The sequence below is a fragment of the Colletes gigas genome, unplaced genomic scaffold, assembly GCF_013123115.1.
Source record: "Colletes gigas isolate AHSC1104 unplaced genomic scaffold, ASM1312311v1 Colletes_gigas_Sc00036, whole genome shotgun sequence".
NCBI classification, from domain to species: domain Eukaryota; kingdom Metazoa; phylum Arthropoda; class Insecta; order Hymenoptera; family Colletidae; genus Colletes; species Colletes gigas.
Genome location: NW_025106665.1, coordinates 250,818 through 267,742, shown reverse-complemented (window position 1 = coordinate 267,742; position 16,925 = coordinate 250,818). Strand labels below are relative to the sequence as shown.

Genomic DNA, 16,925 nt, shown 5'->3' with positions numbered 1-16,925 from the left:
CACTTCGTTGATAAAAGTAATTAAATTCGTGACGTTCCTAAAATTCATAACGCGTCGCTCACGGACAGTTAATTTTCATTATGAAGTACCTTCAAAGGAAACATCAGTTACAATTCTGCCAGGTCGAGAGCTCTTCATCAACTACAAAGGTACACGAAGTCATGTTCATCTCCTAAATTTATCGCAAATTGAGTAACGCTTCTAGGAGATTCGATTAAGGGACAGGTGTTGCAAACTACTAGACAATTACTCTACCAGGAATTACTATTTACCTTCCATTGCGTTGATTTTAGTTTTCAAACTAAACGATCGATGGCTGAAAACAAAGGGGTTAATTCGTTTGATACAACTTCCGACTTAAACATTTATTAAAAATATTTGCTAATGCGATAGTCGAATAAAATGGTCGCTATATTATTCACTGAAGATTGAATTTGAATTTTCTCCGAGGTTCTTCGTTGCATTTCTTTATATTTCCTCGTTTGTATTTCCAATTTTGGCGTAACCAGTTCGTGGTCGAATCGCGTTCCCATTGTCCGCAATTGGACTATACGTTTCCCTCGATGGTTGACAGCGATAACGCACAATAATATGAAGCCGTACGCAAAGTCGGTGTCGTCTCCGTGTAGTACGTCGAAAGGGCTGTAACCAGATATAGGCTAATCTCGTTTCACATAGGTTTCCTCCGCCACCCAGCCCCTTCACCTGCCGTGCTTTTCGACGAGCGTCAACCCTTGAAGTTTAAAGAAATTAATCGGACAGAATAACGATGTAAGCCCACCGATGTAAGCTTTCACGCCAGAGGAACGAGAGAAAAGCACCGGAAGGGATTGATCCAAGACCGTCGATTCGAGGGGGTCGATTTTGCCACCCCCCGTACCATTTAAAATTATAGACAATGTCGAAACTCAAACACGAAAACATAGTCTCCTGATTTTAGAATCTCAACGGCTTCGAAAAGCTTTAAATACCAATTTTTATGGTAGAATAATTTTTTCGCATACAAGGACTTTTGCATTTTGAATTATGCAGCTTTTTCTTTACACTCGTAATCAGCGAACCCAAAAATCCGCCCAATGTTCATGCAAATCTGGAAACTCCTATTTTTTGCCATGCTTTCCGGATTTCAGACCGCCCTGCGTCGTTCGGCTGTTATTTTACAAAAATTACAACCATTCGTTCCAATGTTTAAACGCATTATTTGCGTTACTAATAAAATATTGTCGTAGCCGTTGTCAAATATGCCGCTCAGCTCCATGCGCTACAACTTCGACTGTACTTTGTCCCACGGGTATTTCGCGATATTTTTTCAGGCGTTAAAAATAAGATAAAGTTGGTAATTCTTTCTCTAATATTTTACATACAGGGATCTTCTTCGACCAGAAATCAATATCAATGCATTAACACACTATCGGCGGATAATACCCGACCCGCGTTTAGCGCCAGTCTGTGGAAAACGTATTAATACCCTTCCCGCCGATAGTGTGTTAATGGGGCCATAATCGGGAGAGAAGTTAAAACTTCCGCGAAACAGAAAGTTCTTAATGATACAGAAAATCTTTATCATAGAGAAAACTACGAGGCAAGCTATATCGTAATTAATAAATACTGGTTTGAAAGTTTCGTCAGCAAGACAGGACAGGGTTATAAGACGATCCTCGAGAAAGAGTCAAACAACCGTGAAGTTAAACGCTTAACAACGGGAAGTTCGCAGCCTTCTTATTTATTAACGCTGAAAGTTCCCAAGGAACGTTTGCAGTATTCCGTTGACGTACGAATTATCTTTCTCTGCAGCATAGGGCGGAAGTATCGACGTGGATGATAAAAAAACGCAGCTGTCGATAGAGTGAACGACAAAGAAACTCGTCGATATATATCTTCGTTGCAGCGAGATGAAAGCCATTCGTCAAAGTTCGAGCGTCGCTGTCTCTGTCGCATTTGTTCGACAGTTACACCGGATACGAACGAATCGCAATTAATAACGCCGCGAGGAAAGGAGGGAAACGGAAAGTTTGATTTAAATGTATGTTCGTTTGGAAATCCACGCGAAAGCGAATCGATCGCGTTCGAGCCAGGGACGTCTTGCAAATCGTGCACCACGATCGTTTCAACGCTTTTGATCCAATCCTCCGTAGCTGGAGATCGGACAAATTACAAAGGAACTTCAAAAAGAAGAGTTCCCTTTAACACTTGTTTAGTCGCGTTGGCGAGATGTTAGTCACATTTCTGTAATGTAACGTAAGCGTTGCATCTATGTGGCAAAATTAAAAATTACAACAGAGGAAGTCTTCTTGAGGACCCTTAACACTAGGACTATTATAGTGTATTTATTTGTACCAAATAAATTAAAACGGTGGATACGCGAAGAAATGTACACTGTAATGAAAATAAATGTTTATTCATTCTCTTGTAGAAATTTATGGTTCAAAAATATTTTGTACGTTTTACTAGAAATTACGAATGGGTCATTTTGACTGCTTTGGTAGTTTGTAATGTACTTGACCCATCTTTAATTTTACATGGTATATAAAAGCAAAATACACTTGTAAGTTAGCGAACGATACTGTTGCAGGACTCGATAAGAAAATGGTGTATCGAGCTCGAACTTTTAATTCCCCTCTTCTTTTCGCGATTTTTTCGCTCGGCTGGCAAGGTTGTCGAAGCGTAGGAGCTTCGTTGTTCGCCGTCCCAAACACCGGCAGCCGTGATCCAACCGCGTACGTGTAAGCCGAGACCTCAAAAGAGGCCGGGAACTTGTAGACTTGCGGTCACACGTCGTCGGCTATCGATCGTTCGACGCCACTTTGTGGCGTGTGTGTCTCGTGACGAGAGAACGAACGACCGAGGCTACCTGGGCTACACAGATCACTCGATCGTATCGACTGACCGGTTATTTGCGGGAACATGATGCTGGTAAATATTGCTGTGAAATACGCTCGACAAAGGCTGTGCTTTGTGCGCTTAAAAACGAAATTTCGTGAAATTATTCGTTGCGAAAAGATATTCCATTCTCGTCGATCGTTTCCACGATGGTACGGAGACGTCGTTTCGCCGACTTAAACGATTATTTTAATTCGCCATCTCTTAGGATCAGCGACTGGGCTGATTAATAGAAAAGCGCGCTGATTTATACCGCGAGATCCGGAAATCCGTGGGAGGACAGTCGCGTGGATTTACGAGCTGCCGATGTATCCAGGCGATCCGCGACCTGGAAAAAGAAACGAATCACAAGAAACGGGGGCTGGAGTGTTCGTTTGTGGGATCTGGTGGGAATATTTGACGCTCGACGGTGTCGATTTCGAGGTGCGCGACGCGGCCGGGGGCGGATCCGGTGTCGGCGCGTTGATAGAAATGCAAATTTACGTCGCGTCGGCGACGAGGGGGTGGGGGCAGGGGTCGCGGAATCGAACGGGGTTACACGGATACACGGGGTTTCACGGACCCAATTACACGTGTGACGATCAACACGCCGCTGTAACAGTATGATTAGGGGGATACGGCCAGCAGCTCGTTCGCTCGCGCGCCTATCGACAACCAACAGGGATGAATATCGGCGTCCAATAATAGACTGCCCTTTGCGGCCGCTTAAAGTGATAAACGGAAAGATTCAGAGCGACGTGGCGCCCGCGATCGATGCACTCGTTTATCAGGAAGACGCTCTCGTCAATGAACGTGTCGCGGTCGGTTCGTAGATAAGACCTACTCCGCGTATTTGCGCGATATTTTTCTATTTGAGCTTTCTCCACGATAGAATGCTCGTTATCCGTGTTTCGTGGAGAATTTTATATCCACTGGACCATCCAAGTTGAACGATTTTGTAACGCGTTCACACATTTTTCATTTTCGATGGAAGATTTGGAGATTCGAAGAACAGGAACGTAAGGTAATTCTCTTTGATTAATAACTTTGCGAAAATACCCTTCTTCGGTTAACGACGTCGAAGCTAGCAGATACACAGAACCTTTATACCCATTTTAATACTTCAAGGAAGGCGTGCTCTTTGAGGTTTTTGCGTTTCTCCTCTTACTTTTTGAAATGGCTCGTATTTCTTTCCGACGTATTTAGCGTAATTCCGCGTTTGTCTCTTCCATTAAAAGTAGACGGTTTGCCTTCAAAGATAAAACACTGTACCGGTTGTCGCATACCACCCGACCTGGGGCCAAGGTCAGGTTGTATCATTGATACAGGGGTGGCACGGAAAAAGAATTTTATGCAACAAAATTAAATATCCCAAAGTCTCGTGTTACCATTATGCATCTCTTTGTGCACGGTTTGCAAACGCGAATAATTGCGTACAGAGGAGGGTGTGTATGTATGTCAAAAGACGCGAATACTGCTTTACAAACTTACGTAACCTGGTATCATTTTACAGCGATACTCTGATACTTTCTTCTATACGCGTGAAACCAAATACGGTTGCAGTGTCATCGAACCGACAGCTAAAAATAATTCTTATCTCCTCTATTATTATCAATACTACGTGTTGTATCATCGCGAGATTAAAATGAGTCTATAAAATGTTACTATCTTGCTTAGCGTTAGTATTTCTATTGTTGCTACCATATAATCTAATTGTATTATCTTGCTTGTTACATCATATTTAGGAGTATTTATCGACTAAAGACTTTACAATAGCTTCCACGACGAGACGAGAATGAAGATTGTTTGCACTGTCTTGAGAATCCTCGAGAAAGTAAACTCTTACGTTATTAACAGAGGATTACGGTAAACGTATTTTCCCAGCGCGCGTGCAAGGTATCGTTTTCATGCACGTATTCGTCGAACGAGTTCGCCTAAACGCACCGTGTGCTGTGCACCCGCGACGCGATGTTAGCAGTAACAATGCTCTCGCGCTTTTCCGTTCTTCTACGATAAACGGATATTGCGCGTTGGAACGCAACGCTGAATTTAGAAAGAGAGAATATTCACACACACACACACACACACACACACTGGGGCTTCGATTGCCGGTGTACGTGCGTGATTTCGTGCGCGTGATCCGTGCAAAACGATTTCACCGAGCAGAAGTTCGAGTTAGTTTCCAAGCATATAAAATAGACGGAGCATTCGAAGTCTATAGTTCCTTTGCGCACCCTAGAATCAGCTATCCGTGAAATTAAGTAAACTTGCAATACCTTCTGCCGAGAAATTCTTTTCATCCCTTACGCGGAGAAATGAAATGCTTCACGCATCGTGGATCTAATTTACCATACTCAGGAAACACGTTTCGTGTCAGTCTGATATCGAGGAAGTACGGTTAAAAAATACGATTTATTTTTGGTATTTTGAGACCATTCGGGAATATTGTATCTCGCAAGATTTCGATCTTTATTCTCGCGTGGAATTCTAAATTTTTGGATTTCTTATCAAAATGGTTCGAGCCGGCGACAAATCCGCAACATCGTCCCGCGAATTCTGTCAGAAATAAGAGAAAGAGGAACATAATGGAAACCTACATTCGCCGCAGAAAATATTTGAACGCGTTCGAGCCGCTGTACGCGTAAAAATACGGCTGGCGCGGTGCCAGCTCGGACAATTCGCTCGTAAATATACGCCCGGTCAGGTTAAACGGTTAATTTAACGTCACCAATTTACTGAGTCTGGCCGCGAATTAGCGGCGATCTATAGAACATCACAACTAAATTTGCATCAATGGGAAAAAGTCTTATACCGTTCTGTCGAGCTATTACGAGTCCTTTCTATGTTGGGTAATTCGAATAAAGACAAAATATTATTTCGGACGCTCCCCCTCTCCTTTCCTTTTTACTTTCTATTGCAATTTCGATTACTCGCTTCCTTCGTAAAGCAAATAGACACAAAATTATACGAATAATTTACTTTTACAAGATGTAATATTTTAATAAACGGTCCCATAATGCATATTGAAAGTACCAAAACTTTAGACGCGTGTAGTTCCGAAATTACTAGTGTTCTATTTATTATTGAGCCACTGTTGGAAGCGGTAAAGCTTCCTTTTCAAACTGGCTTTTGGTTTTTGGCGATCCGACTTTCCGTTTTCGAGATATCGTAATTTATGTGAAAAGGTAATTTTTAAAAATCCGCTCTTCGTCTTACGAAAGCCTATTAACGCGTATTAAAAGTAATAAAACTTTAGACGCGTACAGTTCCGAAGCTACTAGTGCTTTATCCATTATTGAGCCATCGTTGGAAGCGGTAAACCTTCCCCTTTAAAACGGTTTTTGGTTTTTGGCGATCCGACTTTCCGTTTTCGAGATATCGTAATTTATGTAAAGGGATAATTTTTCTTAATTCGACTATCTCTGTCTTCGTCTGACGCGTCGCACCGGACCTCTCTTTCTCGCACGTGACTCGCGACCGAGTGGCCGAGTGACCTAGTTTCTCCGAGCACGTGCGGTCAACGACCTTGACAAGGCCGTAGTAAGAAAGTAAACAAACGCTTCGAACACGTATATCTCCGAAATTAGCCACCGCATCGACTTGAAACTAAAATCGTTATATCTCGGGAACTAATAGAGCTATCAACTTGTTCGAACGCTCGTTTTAAAGGGCATTTCATCCCCTATCCGATGACTATACCAACTACTACAATTTATGCCATCTTCTATGTTTATTTTGACATTTACTCCGACGCTTTAGAGGGAGTTCATTTTAACCACCGAATTTTGAAGCATTTACACTAATCTGACAAAAAAATGTTTCCAATAAACGCTAACGAGTACTTTTCGAAGAACAGAATGCAATAGTAAAAATTTGGAAAAATTGCAATCGAAAAGCGTAAACGTGCTCGCTAAGTTCAAGTAACTGTCAGGCCCATATATTTATACACTAATAACATTTATTACAGCCTGTACGTCTCTCACAGGTAGTCTTTCGACCACCTACACCCTAGACCCTTAATTTCCTGACAACTGAACCACGTCTAAATCCAGTGAACGTAACGATGGTCCAGCCAAAATTTGCCGTGGTATGAAAAAGGCTAGAAATCACTTGCAGTTAATTTAACGTGACCAATTTACCGGGCGTCCTCGGGAGTTAGGAACGATCTATGGAACGCGTCGCGAGACCGCGAGGATCTTGACCTACGACGTTCTCGGAGCGCCGTATCGCGATCCGCTCGCGGGATTTCGGAATAAATTGACCAGCGTCGCCGTCGGCGGTTGTTTATTTTCGAAATTAAATTGAATTGGCCCATAACTTGCTGGTCTATTAGCCCTGGGGACCGGGGTAGTTTGCCCGTAAATCTCCTGAGTATCGGCACGGGTGGTGGCATACACACGCCGAACGATAGAGCGAGAGAAACGAAAAGAGACGACGCCGTGCTAGCAAGGCGAAAGAGAGACGAAGCGGGGTGGTGGATGGTGGTTGCCACGGGGGTGTGGGGATTCGATTCGCCCCCGACAATGCGTCCGGAAGCTCCGAGGAAATACATGGGCGTGGTGCCGAGATAAATGTACTCTTGCATTTGCATAGTTACCTCTCGTCCTCGGCCTCCATATCCACTCAATGTTCGTTCTCCTTTTCAGATTCTATATCCGCGCGCGTTCAACCCTTCCCTGGCTGGACGACTCCCTAACGCTATGCCCTCGACGGTGTCTTTACAAACTGGCGCGAGAAAAGCGCGCCCTTGGATATTTTGAATCGTTTCCCGCGACCCTGACAGTTCTTTATTTTCCCGGCCAGGCAGTTCTGTCGGTCTCGTGACTTCTCTCGATTTCGACTATTTCGCTCCAGTCTTATTTTTGAAGCTACCATTTGACGCTGAGACGAGATACCAATCGTGGAGACACGGAGAGATACTGTATTTGGTGATATTTTACTTTTTCGAGACTGTTGGGGCACATATGTTCCTGTCAAGTATTTAACAAAATTTCTTTTTACTACTACACGTGTATCAGACCTTAACAAATTGAAGAGACCATATTTATTTAATACTCGTGTTGATTAGATCTCTATTTGCCCTTCTATCTCAGAAATAATTTATCAAAATACACGATGCCGCCAAATATGAGAATCGAATACGTTCCGATGTCAATATCGGTGTTATTCGAGCGCAATTATTTAATGCTCGCAAATAACGCGGTCGAATCACGTTCCCCAGTCGCGGAGAGACTATCACGATATCAAATCCAAACAATACAACAAATTGTCCTGGGCGGTTGAAAGACAACAACAACATCGACGAACCGGAAGCCCGCCTCGAAATTCACCGGAGGTGAATCCTGTTTCGGAAGTCCCGGGGGACGTTACTTCCCGCAATTCACCGGCAAATGGTATTATTCATCGCGGTGTCATTCGCGATCGATGCCAGCGAGTTTTCAGTTTTGAGAAATCGACGAGGAAGGGGTTTATTAGAGATTCATAGAAAACGCGGGATGCATTCGCGTATCCCCTCGAGTCGCGAGCATATTTTGGCAGCGGTTCGGTTTTCTTGCGCCCGTCGCGACATATATTACGACGATAAATTCTCCTTCTGGGATCTGTTTATGCCCCTAACAGCGTTAAACTTTTACCAGCGGTATACGTAAGAAGGTGTTCCTTTCCTTAACGTTCCTTTGATTTTGTTGGACGATGCGTAACCAGGAAGTAATTACACAATAAATATATTTTTTTGGTCTCCTTATCACGAAACATACATAAACGACATCGAGAGAGTTCAACACAAATTTCTTCGTGTTGTTGCTAGACATAGTGGGAATCCCATGCCTCTTGAGTCTCATAATTATGATAACTTACTTATTAATACTAATCTCCAAACACTGCATAGTAGAAGAAGAATTGCAGATATTATGTTTGTAAGTAAGCTAATCAAAGGTCATATTTCGTGTTCAACAATTATTCAGAATTGTGTAAATAGAATGGTTAGTAATGCAAATTTTGTACACACTAAAATCATTAGAAAGTCTAAAATTATCCTTGCAACATATTGTAAATTAATTTATTTTTGTTACATTCACTAAGCGATAATGTTTGACTATGTAAAATCCACATCTGTAGTCCCTCACATATTACATCGTTGTACTAAAGGGGTTAATACCCGTTAATAAATGAATAATAATAATATTTAAGGTATTAAAATGTAATTCTATTTTGTGAGGTCTGACAGAAATATTTTTATATTGGAGGACGTGTAAAGGCGAGGTTTGGGAAACTCGGTTTAAGGCTAGTCTCAGGCTGTAAGGGTAAATCAAACGCTGGAGACCCAGATACAGTTTCTGGTGGAGACAAATGTGCGTCGGCGGTAAACCACGATGAAATTCCCGCGGGACACTCCTTTTCGGGATACACGCCGGATGGATTTATTTGACCGATCGAACCTACGCCTTTCATTATCAGAATGAATCGACGCTCCATCGTCGACGAGACCTTTGTGACCCGGTTACGAAGCCTGTCACTGACACCGTGTCGATGAATATTTTAGCCCGTGAAAATCGAAGATTCGACTGCTGCTAGGTGAGAATACGAGTATAAATTTGCAGGATACACACGTCTGGGCCCGTAAAGCGAGGCAACGGAATTGGATGACTGAGCTAGCGTTGTTCTCCCTTTAAATAAACGCGAAGATGAATTCGTCGCGTGTTTCGTGCCCTTATTTGCGCGACGAACGTAAACGGACAGATTGATATATTTATTGACCCGAGGGAATATCCTTCGATCGTGCACGATGTATTATTCCTAATATTTGAACCTCTAATAAACCAACAAATTGTATGAATAATACGAGAACAAAAGTCATTGGAAAATATGGTCATCGACGGTTGAAGAGAAACTTAATTATTAATTTCTTGCACCGAAGTCAGAAATCGAAATTACTCGAGGGACTTCCAAGCTGAAAATGGACCCACCTAATTAAAACTTTTTCGATTTCGCCAAGAAATTGTATTAATTCGGCGACGTTTGTACAGAGATGATAACATCTGACCGCGGCACTAGGTTAAATTCAATTCTGCCCCTCTCCGTGCATCCCATCAAATTATACAGAATCTTATTTTCCGCGGTCAGCAATCTCTAGATCTAGTTACCGAATCCTTAATTCCGTTGAAACTTAGACATCGTAGGGGATGGTCGAGTAGCTGTTTACGGGAATCGCTTTATTTCTACTGCGGGCTCCTTCGACTACATCCGACGCTATTAGAAAACTCCACGAGGATGGGATCCTCGCTCTCGAACTCGTAACTGCGGATCCCGATTAAAGTGTCCCTGCGCGTCCCGGATTTCGTGCCCGTTTTAGCCGATTTCAACTCGCACACTTCTTTCCCATGCCCCGTTCCTCCCGTTTCGCGTCGACGATCGTTAAACCCGTCTCAACCGTTCGAAAAGTTCGACCGCAGCCGGGAGCTGCGGAGCGTTCTTCGATAGCAGGGGTTTACACCGGGTTGGAAACTTGAAACATTCATGGTTCTTCAAAAATTAATTGCACCGGAACTACGTGCACGAAAGCGTGCTTTTACTTTAAAAATATAATCGATAATCGCGTGGACTATTCTACTTTGAGAAAATTTCGACAAATACTACGAGGGTCAACAGAATTCTGCATTGATTAATAAATAAATCAAAATTAATTTAAAAAAGAATGTAGAAATATTATTCACTCGTTATATAAGAATCCTCCCTTAAGGCAGGGGTTGGTGAATTTGTTGCAAGAGTCGAGCTAATGATACGACCAAGATGCAGTATATACTGTGCATAAATCGAAAGTTGTCGACGAATTTGCTGTTACCGCGCCTATAGGGCTTAACTGAAGCGAGTGATGATCCATCCCCGTCATCCTGTGCGTGGCCGACAACTTACGATCTCTACGCAGTACTGTTCAGAGATGACTCATTGCTTGGGTAGATTGATTGGCTGTAGCGGAATGGCGACATCTTCGCTCACACGTGTTGCCATTATTGGCCGAGTCGATCGCAACTACAATTCAATCCGGTGACGAGTGACGGGAACGAAGCATGACGAGACAAAGTAAGACACAACCATAGTGACCGACATCAACGTAGACGTAGCTTCGTAATATTAACAACGAGTGATAAGAAAAGTTCCTCCGCGTCTCTCGATACGACCTCGATAGATTCGAACGTTTGTCAAGAACAAATACTTGCGAGTAAAATGGTTTAGCTGGTATTAATAATGTTACGCAAGTTTTCGTACGTGGGTTCGGGTAACATTGATTAATGCGTAGGGCACATATCACAGGAAATGCAAACATTTGATGTATCTTGCGATACGATAGAACAGCGTATTATGTACGAGTTCATCGCGTGTACCCGAAGGATTACATCCGATCGTACAAATATCGTTTTAATTGAGATAACAGAAAGTTTTTATTGCACACACTACGGTTTGTCGTGGCGTACAATTAGGTCGTAAGTAGGGAACAAGGTCGTGTTACGAAATGAAATAAGTGCCGAAGAAAATTTCTTCAATTGGCTGTCGTCACGTACGTAATGGTTTTTCTAATTAGACATATGCTCTTCGTGGTGTAAATGGAGATTGCTAATTTTTAAACGTTATGTTAATAAATCGTTTCGCTGCCAACTACGAACGATATAAAGCACTTTATTACGGCCAGCATGTGACAGTTTAAATCAAATTACGATCGCAGACGCGGAATGTTAAACTCATAAACATAGAGTCGACTACAGTGGTTCCTTTTTGAATACAAATATCTGAAATTCCCACAACGAACCCGTATTTATTAATATTCCAATAGCGTGTATGTAAATTATATGTTCGTTAAACGAGCAATATTCAGTTTAATATTTCAACGAAATTCCACTGCGTTCGTTATTGATTGTATTTGCAACGATTAGTGTATTAATACACAGGGCAGGATAATTTTGATTACTTTTATTGGCTTCGTTACTATTAAATATGCAAGGAGGCAGTTTTCACAAATGTTATACGGTATCAAGAATACAATACGCCAATGATAATTTTTTTGCAAGCGAAAGGTTTTCGAAGACTTCTAGATCATCTCCGTCTTAAATGACACGTTACAATATATGTTTGTATCTTCTGAATACTTCTTCTACTTCATTATTTCGAGTTAGATAAGTTATTGAAATCTAGCGCCACGAAAGTTTAGCATATTGCCTCAAGAGACAGAGACGACCCGAAGAAAAACTAATTTCTTAGTTATTTCCAGGCACCTGAATTGAATTTTGATTGCATAAAACGTTGCATACTCGCGTCTAGTCGTTGCTCTCGTTCCTTTTTACCATCGTTGCACGTCGAACGGAATTCTCTGCCAGGTCGCGTGCGTTAGGCCCGTTTCGACCGCGAAAACATTTCCATGTAAGTCGTCGACGTTCGTTTCCTTTTTTCTATTTTCCGGCGCGCGGGGCCGCGGCGAGCAAAAATTTAACGGGCTTAAAATTCAGGTTAGAGCGTAAGTGAATTTCCCGGGAGACGTTGCTGCCAGTCTGGTAAAATATATGGAAATGACAAAGTTTTTCTGGCCGCGCGGCGAGTACCTCTATTTGAAAGGCAGATCCGTACTTGCATAGGCGAAAGAATAATTTCGCACATCGTTCCGGCGTCCCGTGCTAGCTTTATTTTGCGGGATGTACGAGGTCGCGATAGAAGCCTTTTACCCGCGCCGTTACACGCGTTTCCATCGCTCGTCGCGTGTCCTTTGAGGGCCAACTATCCCGTTTCGACAATTTCACCGATAACACGTTCTTTATTAGCAAGAAGCAATATTGCACGTTTCACAATCATCATTCGCTTAAACCTGGCTATTTTTTAAAGACTGTTATATCAGGCAATTAATAAAAAATTTCGTAGAAAGAAAGCAACGCAAGTTTGTACTTTGTAAAATTCTTTATCTTCTCACAATATGGTGTAAACAAACAACATTCGTCGCATTCGACTGTGGTTCGAAGCGACGGTTAACAAAAATAATTTCGGTCATTATGAAATTTAATCTCTTCAAAATACTTTCGCAATGGTCCCTTTGTGGTATCGTGGCCAGCATACAGAACGCGATCCTTCGTTCAAAATTAAATCAAAATCGCAGAATATATTTCCTTCCCGAACGAATTGCTAGACTGTCCACTCGTACGGTTCCTTTTCTGTCGCTAAATTAACTTATCGATTTATCCCTCCATGGAAATTAGTCCGGTTATTAACAGAACGTCGATTTTAATATCCACGTTATTAAAGTTCTCTGTTCCCAGAACGTTATCTCAGCCGTGAGATGCGCGTTGCCGTAGATTTTGATCGATAGTCGCAACAGACAGCGTAGCGTGCTCTACTTTATCAAATTCGAGCAAGTATGCCAGTATGAATGTCCCTTACGTTCATTTGTAACAGAAAAATGTCAACCGTCTCGGCGAAACTCGCTCCAAGGACTCGCAAAGGACCACGTATAAAGAAACGACAGACGTTTTGTGGTTTGACCTAGTAAGACTATGTTTATGTACGCTCACAGAAGTCCGCAAAGTTAAATACGCATAGATCTATGAAATTCAAGGCACGCAATTCCATACAACTTAACGCTCCATTTCTAACATCTTTAATAAATTCTTAAACATATTTTATTCTTTGGAAGAAACTAAGCCTCTATAAAGTTGTTAAATCGACAGAGAATCTCTGAGACTCCCGCGTTTATTAAGCAATTTTCTACTCGACAATTTTGAACGATGAACCCGTGCAGAAGAAATACAAATATATTTTAAACTTCAGATTCTCTTCGTAAGATATAACAAGCAACAAAGCTTTTCGCAATTTCCTTTGGCACATTTATCGTTATATTAACTTGTATTCTTTACTTTATTTTACCAAAGAGAACCCGAAACTTTTAAAATATATTCACGTTTAAACTCCGCGCCTCTCGAACAATTTCCACTCATCTCGGCAAACGTCTACAAACTAAACGTCAGAAATGGTTTATACTAACATTGAATTACATCACATGATCCAAACACCCGAACTCCTGCATCTTCAGCAGCAAGTTGGCCAGGATCTCCGAGATCTCGTCCCCGCCCAGCTCGCGCATTATTCTGGTCCAGACCTCCACGTCGAGTTCCGCGAACTCCTCGGGCGTCTGGTCGCTCTTGCCCATCAGCAGAGCCAGGAAAAACGACGCGATAATGAAACCAAGCAGCCCCTTCCTCTTGTACTCTTCGCGCAGCGATTCGTACGAGAATTTATCACAGTCTTCGATCCCGTCCTCCGCGAGACGCTGTTCCAGAGAGTCGTGATACGCTCTGAGAACGGTGTCCAGCATCTCTTTGTCGAGGTTCTCCGCGCAGTGAAGGCACAAGAAGGTGGTCAGGTCGATGATGGGCGAGCCGTATCTCATCAACGCGAAGTCGATGAACATGGCCTTGACCTGACCGTTCTCTCTCTTGAAGAATGTGTTGTTCAGCGTGAAATCGCCGTGACAGAGGGTGGAGAGAGGCTCCTCGGGCTCGATGCTCTTCAGGACGATGTTCTCGTATGCGTCGTCCAGGTAAGCCTCGAGCTTGTCGCAGGCGAGCTTGTCGTGGCCGTGGTCCCTCAGGTAATCCACCGCCCTGGTCGCCGTGGCTTTGATCACCAGCTTCATCCCGTTGTCAGGGTTCTTGTCGTACCTGCTCTCCCAAATGTCACCGACCAATTTGAAAAACTCTTCTCTGCGTCGTTGCTTCATCACGTAGCCCTTCGCGTGGAACCGCGCGATCTCGCGGAACGCCGCCAAGGTGTACTCCACCGGGACGTTGTACCTCCATTGGCAGAGACTGTAACCCCACTGACCGATGTTCTCGAGAACGAGGACCGTGTCGGTGGGCGGCTTCTCGTCCGCGTAGATGAAACGGGGAAACTCGTCGCTGTCCATCGCGTACTTTCTGTAGAAGAGGATCTCGTTGTGGAACTGAGCATCCGCTGACAACATCTCTCTGACAGCGACCGATTGAGGCGGTTTCTTCACCACGACGCTCAGAGACTTGTCTTTCGGCGCGTCCTTGCGACTCGAGTTGGCTATGATCTTCACGAAGCACATGCTGGAGACGAAGAACGTGTCGTCCGGCGACAACAGATCGTATCGTGCATCGTCGAAGTCGTTGTCGAGGTTCGCGGTCACTTTCGGGATCAGATGGTCCAGCCAATTGGCAGCGTCCAAGGCGTGTTCGCTCATGATGGCATTACCTGCGTTATCGATCGTTGAATCGATTTCGATCGCTGGAACGAGTTCCTCCTGGCAGCTGACTCGGCTGCTGACAGCGAACAGTGCTCACTGGAAACGGACTATTGTGCTGGAACGCGATACCATTGCGGAGATAGGAGAATGGTAGTGGGAGATACGAAGTTAACGTGTGGCGAATCGTCGACGGACAGCCTAAGCGCTCGCACGCCGCGGAAACAAAGATTTTAAGAACCGTCGTGATGTAAAACGCCGTTTACCTTACACGGTAGAACGATGAATCCCGGTGGATTATGTCATTTAGTTTGTTCAACGAATTTACCGTCGTCTTCTTGTAATTTATACGCCTCTCGAGACGTCTCCGTCGCCGTGGGATCGAATCGTGGGTTCGTACTGTTGGGATTCTTGATTCGATAATCTCTCGTATGAATTGCATGGAATTACATGCATTGATGCAATAGTGTTGTGGTTCCGAGAAGGAAATAGAAAATCTGTTTTAGTTGGGATTGCTACGAAGCCTCGTGACCATCCGCTTTTTGATTTGTCATTCTGTTTGATTCGTGGCTCAATGTTTACTCGCGCGTGTGTGTACGAGCCTTAATGTAACGATAGAATACGTAATTATTGCGTAGGAGAACCGTTTTTGATCGCTGTACTGGCAATTCTGAGAACAGAGGAAGTGAATACGAAACAGGAAAACTTTGTATTGGCAGTTATTTTGTTCTAAAAGGTTCGTAAAAAGAAATCGTGCATTTAATTTATTTAATGCCATGGGTAGAATCGGATTAAAATTCATCGGAATCACTTGAGTAGTTTGGGAGAAAATGGGTCATGAAGTTCAGCAATTTTCCATATGGGCAAAGTTTGGATGTGGGTTCCATTCATGGCCTGAAATTAGGCTTCTCCGAATTACACCTATATCTAAATTGCATCTGTATGATTGTCAAGGTTTGTATCTTGATCTAAATCTAGTTGTAAAATCCAAGTTTCTTACGTTACCTAACAATCTTCTATGATACGATCACGTTCTTTGCAAAGTGCAAAAATAATAACTTAACAACTAGGGTAACGAAATAAAGCTATATTGTACTATACTAGAATTTTTACAGCTGCCCCTATGGAAAAACTTTTGTAACTAGAATGAACTTTCGGACAACGTTATTAACATCTCCACTCGGTTCAACGTGTTTTTCCATCGGTGTGCACGAGCCTTGATGCAATGATAGGTAATTACGTTCACTTCCCACTCAATTCCCCACTGACATACAAAGCATGCTTCAGTAATGAAAGGTAAATGGAAAGTTAATGCGTACGTAATATAGAAAAATTGTTTTACAATTGGTTACTATTAAACTGTACATTAACACTCCAACGATTGTCAGAATGTATTTTTGGAACTATAGTTATTTTTCATTTACATTAAAAAGACCCATCTGTGTTCATTTAGTCTGAAAATACCCAACAATTGTCGTTCGCCTTCTATATTTTAACGATAGCATTTCGAGCGTGTTAAATTTTGTTTTTCTTTGTTCCATGTTATCACACCCTATTATACGATTAGATGTTTTTTTTTCGTAGTAAATATTTGTCCTCTGAATCCCGAATTTTCCATGAGTCATTTTGGACTTTGTCATCACACCTGATCTTACAGAATTATTCATCAACATTAATACCCTTGTAAAAACTTCGTTCGTTACAAAGGCTTTATTGTTCGATACCATAATATCTCATGTTTTAATTTTTCACTAAAATTCATTGTTCAGTAGAGAACAATAATTAATTTTTGTATGCCATTTTATGGAATATATTTTTAATGAGAAAA

The 16,925-nt window shown here is 42.5% G+C and overlaps 2 protein-coding genes across 3 annotated transcripts in view; one reads left to right on the top strand and one right to left on the bottom strand.

Annotated features, from left to right (window-relative positions):
- Positions 1–16,925, top strand: part of LOC122402460 (zwei Ig domain protein zig-8-like) — a 387,868-nt gene that overhangs the window by 192,319 nt on the left and 178,624 nt on the right. The window lies entirely within an intron of this gene.
- On the bottom strand, positions 3,087–15,340 carry LOC122402459. The gene is made up of 2 exons (XM_043405250.1): positions 13,877–15,340; positions 3,087–3,208 (listed from the first exon to the last, which is right to left on the bottom strand). The coding sequence occupies exon 1, from the start codon at positions 15,095–15,097 to the stop codon at positions 13,883–13,885; it is 1,215 nt and encodes a 404-aa protein (XP_043261185.1). The 5' UTR covers positions 15,098–15,340; the 3' UTR covers positions 3,087–3,208; positions 13,877–13,882.